The sequence below is a fragment of the Pinus tabuliformis genome, chromosome 8 (assembly GCF_031772625.1).
Source record: "Pinus tabuliformis cultivar Carrire ecotype Pingquan chromosome 8, CPIR1, whole genome shotgun sequence".
Lineage (NCBI taxonomy): Eukaryota > Viridiplantae > Streptophyta > Pinopsida > Pinales > Pinaceae > Pinus > Pinus tabuliformis.
The window spans coordinates 1,842,485,830-1,842,496,291 of NC_142294.1; the positions used below are offsets into that span (position 1 = coordinate 1,842,485,830).

The 10,462-nt window shown below is 37.2% G+C and overlaps 1 protein-coding gene across 1 annotated transcript in view; it reads right to left on the reverse strand.

Annotated features, from left to right (window-relative positions):
• Positions 1 to 3,939: 3,939 nt before the first annotated feature.
• LOC149243628 (COP9 signalosome complex subunit 5-like) overlaps positions 3,940 to 10,462 on the reverse strand; it is a 63,091-nt gene continuing 56,568 nt past the window's right edge. Inside the window, exons 4-6 of the mRNA XM_089374588.1 lie at positions 7,311 to 7,393; positions 4,529 to 4,606; positions 3,940 to 4,393 (exon numbers count right to left, since the gene is read on the reverse strand). Coding sequence (XP_089230714.1) covers positions 4,295 to 4,393; positions 4,529 to 4,606; positions 7,311 to 7,393 — 260 coding nt within the window. The 3' untranslated portion in view covers positions 3,940 to 4,294. The remainder of the gene's footprint in view (positions 4,394 to 4,528; positions 4,607 to 7,310; positions 7,394 to 10,462) is intronic.

Consider the following 10,462-nt stretch of genomic DNA (forward strand, 5'->3'; position numbering starts at 1 on the left):
CTGTGATCACATTTCATATGAGAGTCGTCTACCAAGGTGGAGGAATTGCTTGGACAGCCAAAAGTGGCTCGAATCCGAACAAAAAAATTCCGAAAAATCTTGCAAAGGCAGTGTTTGAATCGTGTTTTTGATGATGAAAATGATTCATCACCATCCAAAACGTCTAGGACACCTAAAATTTTGAAGTTTAACAACTATAACTTGGATTTACAAAAATCTTTGCCGGATTTTCTCTAAATATGACAGGAATTTCCATAACTTTCCGGGCAGCTCCTCCGCCTCGTTAGACTATGGCTTTCATATGCCTTCAAACCCTCGTGAAAAACTGTGCTTGCCCAACCTTTGACATCATTATCGAGGTTGGAGTGCCCTCCCAGTTGAGAAGGTTGAAGGTTTGTCATTCCCTTGGCCAACTTGACAAACATCTCCTTAATGATTTATTAATTGTATGAAACTCCATTCATTGTAATGCATGATACTGTCAAGGAAAAAGTGTTTAGTGCAACCTTTTATTATATAGATCGTTCGTACTGGCGCCTTGGGCGATCAATCCCGCCCGAGATCGTATCCACATGTTAGGAAGAAAGCATAATCCAAAAGTATTTAAAACTTGAAACGATCAGCAATACCTCCGATGCATGATTCAATTTTTCAACATGCTACGTGATTATTGCCCAAGGGAACCAGACATTACAGAACTTGACAATTCAGCACCTTTTTGAATGGTGCTGATATATGCATTCAAATATTACGTTTGCCTGCTCAAAAGAAATGTATTATATCGCGTAAGTCTAATTTTTTTTTTGCAGACCCAAAAAGCTCGATAGTATTATATAAGAAAAATAATGGCAAAATATTACATCATTTGCCAAGAAAATAGGTCCAGTCAATATACAGAAACAAAATTTGTATCCAAGACTGAACCAAAAAATGATCCCCAAATATGGCCTAATATGACTGAAAGTAACAGCATTTTGCAGAGAATGGAGGTATTACAGCTTCAATAGGACAATGGAGGCTAATATTCAAATACATCTATGTTGCAGAATAATATTGGGTCGCTTTATACACCTGCAGAACTAATCAGTGGCAAATCAGAATACAAAAATATAGAAAACTGAAAGACATACCTGGTATTCTGCAATGGAAAAATAGGTTATATACCAGGGAGAGAGAATTCCTGTATGATGAATCTTTCAGCTTTTGATATTACCTCCATATTCCATATGCCAGGTCGGGAGAGCAGACCTTTCTTGGATAATTTGTCGGCTTGTTGAGTTTACTTTTTACATGTTTTGGTCTCCCCTCCGGCATATTTTCCGACAAATTTTGTCGGAAGTTTAGCAAGGATTTGTGGGATTTACATCTTTGAGCTGTGTAGTCTACATTTAGCAAGGATTTGTGGGATTTAGTCTACATTTAGCAAGGATTTGTGGGATTAACATCAGAATGCCTCAAGTTTTTCAAAGCAAAGCCCTAAATACATGTATGTATTCAAAAATGCTGTTTAACCAACAAAAAATAAGCGTAGAACAATTAAACAACTTTGTTTTAAATAAGAATTTAGAAATATAAATAATAATAAATATAATCTAATTTTTAAGTCATGTAAGAATTTAGAAATATAAATATAATCTAATTTTGAAGTCATGGCCAAGCAAAACACCAATTGTTGTAAAAGAGACCCTTTCCCTTCCATGCAATTTGACTGTAAAGTTTATATAGATGTGTAAATACTCCACCGCTCTAGATTTGAACCTATGACCTTTTCCAAAGATCCAAAGAAACACATGTTCTTAGCCATTAAGCCCCTTACATAACATAATCTCGTCAATTTGAAACTGTGACTCCCGTCAAGGAGTCATTAAACCATCTGGGACTAAATTCTTCATCCTTCAGCTAGTCTTCTAAGTTTCCTACTCAACAAAAGGTTTTCACTTTGTTTTCACTTATGGCTGAAGCGCTTTTCATAATTATTGGATCCAAAGTGATCAGTTCACGAAGCCTAATTTTGTTTCACAACATAAAGCAATTGACCACTACTGTTAAAATATGTGCAAGCATGCAAACCTAAGTTGCAGGAAACGTTGGAGAAGGGTCCATTTCCGGCCGGAAACGAGGAAACTCGTATTGTACAGCCTGGAAACTCGTTTCCAGGCCGTATTGGCTCGTTTCTCGAGGAGGAAACGTGGCGTACAGCGGAGATTCCTCTTCTAACTTGATTTTTTCTTGTATTTTTTTTTAATTTTTTTCCTTCTAATTTTTTTATTAGGCGACTAAAAGATCTTTTGGATGTTTCTAGATGCCTCTCAAGTTATAAAAAAAGAGAATTTTTTTGAGTGGGGCAGCCTAATGTTCAAGCCTATGGCCCTAGTGTTGTTGATATGCAGTTCATGGTAATGTTAAATTCTTGACATAAAAGTGACATTCTCTTTTATTTTTCATTTTCATCCTTTTACTTAAATTTTTAACATTACCATGAAATGACTCAAGATGTTTGAGAGTGGTTTCGCCCTCATTGGATTTCATATGGAGAAAATAGAATTTTAGATCTCACTCAAAATCTAGTAGACTCATCTATTTTTCAAGATTTCAAGATTGGGGGGATTGCAATGTTTCCATTGGATTTTGTCATGTACTAGGGTATGGAACTTGTATTTAATCAAGAGAACCAAGTCCTCTATGCAAGGGAGACTCCCAATAATCAAGAGCACGTAGGGTACTAGGGTATGGAACTTGTATTTAATCAAAAGCATTAAGGTTGTTCAACTATGTAGGAGGAGACTCCCAATCAAGCACAAGACAAGAAATTAGAAATTTCTCGTGGCTGATTTTGGATATTGTTATTTTCATTATGTGATCATTTATGAGTAAATGTGATGTAAATTTAGAGACTTGCAGTTTATGCATTGACAATTGACAATTTATTCATAATGTAATAAATTAGAATGTTTCATATGTGCTTTATGATTGCACATATTTCTTAAATGTCATAATATATATATATATTGTTTCCCCGTTTTTAAAATTTGGGGGTGTCACATTTTGTACCTGTGCCCGTTTCAGAAACTCGGGCCCGTTTCCCCGTTTCGTGCAACTTAGATGCAAACTCATGCAACATTACCAACAGATTGATGGATGTAGGCAGAATTAGTCCCCGAATCCTTATCCAGTTCCAGTGTTCACATAGAACTATGGAAGCCCCCCTTCACCATGACCATTCTAGCCACGACAAGAACAACCGACCATTGTCTTCCCTGCTGCTCTAGATGATAGTAGATTTGTCGTGAGCCCCCTTCTAGTCAAGCCAGCTCCTCTTGGCATGGGGTACTCCCCCGGTGACATCATCAACTCAGCAATGGGTACTCCCCTGACGACATCATCAGGCTCGGTATTAGAGACTTTATTGTGAATGATGGCAATACAAACTATTCAGTGACTCTGAGTAAGACCAGTTCCCTTTCTTCAATGTGCTTCTGTCAATCGTGACTTTATACGTTGTACGAAGTATCCTTAAGTGGTTGAACCCTTTTATTTTTCCGTTTATCTTCTTGCATTGCAGCTTTAAATATATCATTTCTTACTTCTTTAGAAGATGCTCTAGGTAACTAAATATTTTGTTAACAGTACTCGAGTACAATCGACCTTTTTTGGGTCATTAGTGGACATTAATATAATTCATTTCATTGCTCCAGAGATTTCCCTGCATTAATCGAAGAAGAGGAAAAACTACATAAACAAGCAAATGCTATAGAATGTTTGCAGGTTACTCTCCACTTATCCAATTAGGAATGCAATATTATAAACGATTTAAAGATCTAAACATAGAACTAAAAGTAAATAATAAGAACAAAAAAATGCCGGTTCTCTATGGTACTAGTAAACCATGTGTGAGCAGATTTCAATACAAACCTAACTTGAAGGCCTTGCTCACTGTAATGCCCTAGGAAACTTTACCGAGGCACAAGCCCTTTGAAATATTAAAAAGCGCTTGATCACCAAAAAGTGAGTATGAAACCATTTTGGGCAAAACAAACATCAAAATAAACTGGGTTGAATTGCCTTGCTGACTCTAATTAGTCTAGAAATTTTGCTCTACCCAACAGAGAACAGAAATATCAGATGCTGCCTGGCTAATGGTATTTTACCACCGCCCAGCGAATGATGGCAATGATTTACACATTCAGAACAAGAGACTGATGCGATGGCAAAATAGCAGATCAATGAAAGATAAAAATGAGACATCAATTGGCAAACGACTTTGCACAATTAGCTAGGCCTTTTCAGTCAAGCATCAGGTCTCAACCATGGGCTCAGGTCCTGATCCCTCGCCAAAAGCAATTTCGGTTTTTGTTGACTGGTGAACTGAATTAAACAAGATGTCCTTGATAACCTGATTGACAACGAATACAATATTTCAATAGGAATAACAAATTAGTCCATAAATCCGTTGATGTAAATCAAACCGTATTTGTAAATGATAATCGATTACAACAATAGGGTAGAAATTTCAGTGCAGATTTCTCACCTGTGACATCAGTCCATGCACTTGCTCAACAGTAATTTTTGAGCTGTCCTTTGTAATCTTTGCAAGTTGTGATTCCTCCTATAAGAGATTTAAATAAAGTTACAGAATCTTAGATACTTGAGAATAGTACAGAATACGAGGTATTAAAGATCAAATCTTCAAGCATAAAAAAGTGAATTGAAGTACCGAATAACTTAACGGAAGGAGCACAACTCAGAAACAAATTGACTAAATGATCACAAAGAGGAACTTTAAAGTTTATATTTTTAATCTTAATTAACTTCCAAGCACGGTGATTCTCTGATACATAGGTAGCTTAAGGATAAACTTCTAGCTGAAGGAATATCCAATTGCCCCCTTGGCATTGGTGCAATTTTAGGCATTACTTCATGGGCACCCATTACATCGTAAAATTATGATTCAGGTTGTTAATCATTTCTTAATCTTCAAGATCATCTCAAAGCATTTAGTGGGTTCAAACACTGGGGAAAACCACAGTCTCCCTCAGTTTCATAATTTCAGAAACATGGACAACCATCCTCCCAGTTCACAGCTCAGATCTTGCATCTTGCAGGCAGATGTCCATCAGCAGGTTCTTGAAATATTATCCTCCTAGGGTTTTGTTAATCTTGAATTTTAAGAGAGCTCCAGCGAGGAGCATCTGGTTTACTCCCAAGATAGTCTAGCCTGGCCCTCTTAGTTCAGGGCATTAAGGAAAGACATCATAAGGCTTGGCATTACCTTTACTGTCGTTGACGTGGCTGCAGACTCCTCTTACAGATTAGGATCTAATTCTTTTCTTGCAATTTGCTTATAATCCAACCAATCTTCTCTTCTACACAAGTACTCGTTCTCCTCCTCTGACACGGGAGATTAGCTTCACCCAGCCCCAAAGATCTAGGAGCTTTAGGAGATAAGAAATCTTCCCTTTAGTTAAGTGACGCTTTAATTGGATAAATGTTATATTTCCATTCCCTTGCATAGCATGATATATCGTGAAAGACTTCTGGGAGAAATAAGGCAATCTTTATATTATCTAATAAATCAATTTCCATATCCGTGAACTCTCAAATCCCATCACAACCAACAAAGGACTTTAAAAGACCATTTTTTTCTGCTACTGAAGCCACCCTTATGGCAACTGCAAATGGTTCCCTAAAGAGCAGCTTCACACATTCTCCTCAGCATCTACTGCCTTTACCCCCAAATGCAGCTCTTGAGTCTTACAAGCTTAGGTCCTTTTGACAAAATAGGGGACTAGCAACATTGAAACCTCGTTGCTACCAGCACTCACCCACTTTGGGCCTCCTCAGCCTACTCATCAGACAAAAGGTTGAGTGTATGATATGGTGAAAAAAGCCACATATAAGCCTATTGACACCCAGCAATTCAGCATATACCTCAAACTATTATTTTATTGTTGAAAAAAGAAATTCAAGAAATGTACTGTATTTAGAACCCAGTTGTACCAGCTATTTGTCAGATTATCTGCGCGAGTTCCCATAATTGGAATTTAGAACACAAGCATATGTACATGAGACTTGCTTACTGTAAGCATTGAATCAAAAGTTTTGTAACTCTGATTAAGTCAGTGATCAACTGTCAACCAGCACAAATTACTTCAACAAAAATACGTTCCTATTACAAATAAGCCACATCATAACCAAAAAAAGGCTTAAATGGTTTATCACTGTTATTATGACACCTCTAGGTACTCAAGTCTTCCAGCATGGAATCATAAAACAAGCTGACTGGCATGTTTTTCAGGTCCACTAAGATTTAATCCATGCTTAGAAGCCCCAAAGAATGGAATGCAAAGAAGCCCTAATGGATAGCTCAGTTGGTTTTACCCTTTCTGCTAAGCCATGATGCTCAGGGAGGTTGCAGGATACATCATCCAGATAACTAGGGAAGGAGGGAATCCACTTGGCACTGGAAAGGTAGCAGCTTCCTCACATGGAACACTTATATGTGGACAAGTGGGTAACTTATCCGACTGAAAAATGAAATGTTTAGTGGAGTAGAGAATTTCATAAATTAATGCATTGATTTGTTGGTAAGAAAGCTATTTAAAGGGCCCAAGGTATTATTTCAATGATTGTCGCCAATGTTGCAGGGGATAGGGCTAGTTTGGCACCTCGGTCAACTTCATTAGATAAACTGATCTACGCTTACAGGTTCATTAGGGACGCCACACAAGAATGAAAGACTGAACAATTCATGTGGAAACTTATTTCTATGTACAACCAGAATATTAGTTGCAAGATGTGTCACAGAAATCATTTTAAGAATATAAACAATCACATGTGCAAAAGAAATATTGTATTGGAAAATGAAGATGTTTTTCTACAAGATTACTGCAATTACATCACCAAACATATTATTTTGTCACTGATCTCTCATTTAATCAATTACAAACAAACTTTCTTATGAATCCATTCAGTTATCTTTTAACTTGTGTCAGGTTTGGGAGGGAACTGCCTCTTCAAGAAATGAAATGAAAACAAATTAAATTTAAAGGATAACAGTGAGCAACCATAAACAAAGTTGTCAACAATAACACACATATTACCTCCTTCCTTTGTGGAGGCGCTTATTTTGTCATTGATCTCTCATTTAATCAATTACAAACAAAATTTCTTATGAATCCATTCAATTATCTTTTAAATTGTTTCAGGTTTGGGCGGGAAATGCATCTTCAAGAAATGAAATGAAAACATATTAAATTTAAAGGATAACACAGAGCAACCATAAACAAAGTTGTCAACAATTAACACATTACCTCCTTCTTCCTTTGTGGAGGCGCCAGAAATGAGCTTACACGTGAATGCGCCAATTGACTTTCTGCTTGCTCTAGCTTCTCCGCTGCCCCATAAAGAATAATGAAAGTTAACTAGTTTTCCAAATAGTAAAGATTGTAATCTCATATACTATATGCTACAAAATAGATGAAATTCCAAAGGTAGCTCAAAAGATGCATCGAAACAAAACACTATACCTGGACAATTAGCATTAGCATAACCAATACTAATATCTGTTCTTGAAGGAACAAAGCTTCCCATAGCTTAAGATATTAATAAAATCTATCTGTATGGATATTCAAAATCATTACACGGTTTGATCAAAAATTATGAGTAATAATCATTAACAACAGTGGCCAAGAAAGACGGTTATGTGAACTGAGTGGCTTACTTTGAATAATCAATTAAAGATTGGGATCCCTTTTTTTAAAATTGCTACTTCAAACATAGTGGAAGGCTTACAATTAGCCTGAACAGGTCAGGCCCCACAAGTGGCCTGCTTGAATGAGAAAAATGGGATGAATCATTATTACAAGCATTTCCATTCAGCTGCGTTCCCACGGACATGGGTGCTGTTCCATAAAAGTCACCCAGAACATGCACCTGGCCCCAACCATTTATTTGACTTAGGGAAATAGAACCTTGGCAGATGGCCAAACATGCCACTGTCTTCACCACTGAACCACGACCCTATTGACAAGACTGGGATCCTTGAGTATTAGTACACAACAAAAAGCCAGATGTTAAGCTCTGGTCAGATTTTATGGGAATGGTGTTGGTGTAGGGGCAAAAAACAGAACAAGCATTATTGTAAATGAAATCCCCATCAATGAAAGTGATTGATGGGCAATATGTTATTACATTTAAAAAATCATTCAAGCCACCTGAATAGCAATTGTTCCTTCTTCTTTTTTATAAAAGTGCATTCTGACAGCTGGGATAGATTGACAACAAAAATCATGACTTCTCAATATGTTAAATAACAGATTGAATGTGAAACATATTTCATGATATTTAAGGGAAGGAGGATGCCAGGTTAACCACTCATCTGTGGCTGGTGTATATCAGCCAATATATTCTAAAATTGAAAATTAACTGGAGCCAAGCAAATCAATCTCCTTACATGACAAACACCGGAAATCCCTAAGATTTGCAGTTTGCCACGGTCTTGCAGACAATATGGTATTGGTATGATATGCACATGACTAACATCAGAAATCCCTACGATTTGCAGTTTGCCGATGATATTGCAAACAATATGGTATTGGTATGATATGCAGGTACTCGGAATTGCACAAAGACCAATAAAAACCTGATGCATAAGCCTGGCTTTGCCCCCATTACTAAATTTATGTTCCTGTCAACTAGGTATTTTGAAACTTGCTGGTCCCAGAGAAGTATATTCAATGAGCAAAATGTCAATTGGATTTATCTTGGGTGCTTGGGAGGAATGATTGGTCCTCCCCACCCACATTCAATTCCCACAAGTGACACATTGAATTCATATCGAGAATATTGTTGTAATGGCTTCGAAGCTTGTTGTTGAGCGGCCTTGAGCCATGAAGAATATCTTATCCTTGCCTATGGGCTGGAGAGCAGGGTACTTTCATAAACAACCTTCAATCAAAATAAAGGGTCCCACCCTTAGGTGGGGAGGTCATCCTCACAGCATGCAGGTTTGCTTATGGCCAGTCATACCACTGAAGCCAGGGCTCCCCTCAGTCTACCTATGGGAACAAGGACAGCAAATAAAGCTCATTAGAAAAATATGCAATCAAGCCTGTGAGAGAGTCATACATCCATGCTAGAACCACTGTACGAAGCATGATTTGATTATAAATGTTATTGATTTTCCACATTCTATAACCTCACTGAAAATACACTCTAAACCATAAAGCATTCCACCATCCCAGCAATGTCATTAAGGATTGCTGGAGAAGCCAGAGACTAGACTCTCAGCTAAGTATCTAGATATAAGGAAACAGGCAATAAGAGTTTATTTTTTTAGCAATTGTGTTATTCTTCCTGCTATTTGCAAGAATCAAGGAAGAGCTAACAGAGTCAAGATAATCAGTACAAAGGCAGTTCCCAATCATAGTTTTAAAAACAGGAACCGGTGAATCAAGAGGGAGTTATCTCCCATCAAATCTCAATCATCAAGTCATGAAGTGACAAATCTCATTCTAGCCATGCATTGAGCTGCCATCAAGAACTGTGTGGGCCTTGTTGAAAATAGCAACAAGAAATGCTAAAAATAGAAGTGCTAAAAATAGCACTACTATAAATAGCATTTCGGGATACATTCCAATTTTAGTTAGTCCCTGAACTAAAATTGAGAATTAAAATTCGAATTTTATCTTAGCCACTGTTTGTAAAATAATTAATTAATTCATCTTGAGTTAATTAGTTGTAGAAAATCAAACATGAAGTCTATGTGAAGACATGCAACAGTTTCCCCTTTGATTGAGAAAGTTATATTCCCCTTTGATTGAGGAAGTTATCCCTTGATTAAGGAGATCAGGATGAGTTGTACTTTGAATTGTAATTAATTAGCTCAGTTAACTGAGTTAAGTCCAGCTAGATTAGTTCCAACAGTTTGTGGAATTGACTGTGAGTTCAGTTAGTTAATGCATGTATGCATGTAACTACTGCACTTCAGATAACTGAATATTCTCTGATAAATAACTCATGCATGTCAATTCAGTCAGAGACCCAGTTGAGATCAGATGATGGGACAGTGTACTATCAGTTGCAGAAATATTCCATTGAAGATATCTCTTGCATGCAGAAGGAATTCATTCCTTGGAGATTGAGCAGTTACTTCTGAGTTTGGTGAGTTGTGTGAGAGGTCAATTCACACAGGTGGCAGCCAGAGGACCCAGGAGAAACTGCGCAAGGAAATAGGAGGCTTGGAGGATTGAGGGAAGGCATATGTTTTGTCTATTCAGTCTATGAAGGGATTGTACTGAGAGCTAGATAGCTTGTGAGCTAAAGCTTTGTGTAATCCAGACATATTTCCACTTGTATGATAATACAGAGATCGAGGTTTTTAGTTGAGGCTTTGCCCAGAGTATTCTTCTGTGTTTATGTGTGATTGATTTATCATTCTCTGTTATATGTGTTCTATTTGATC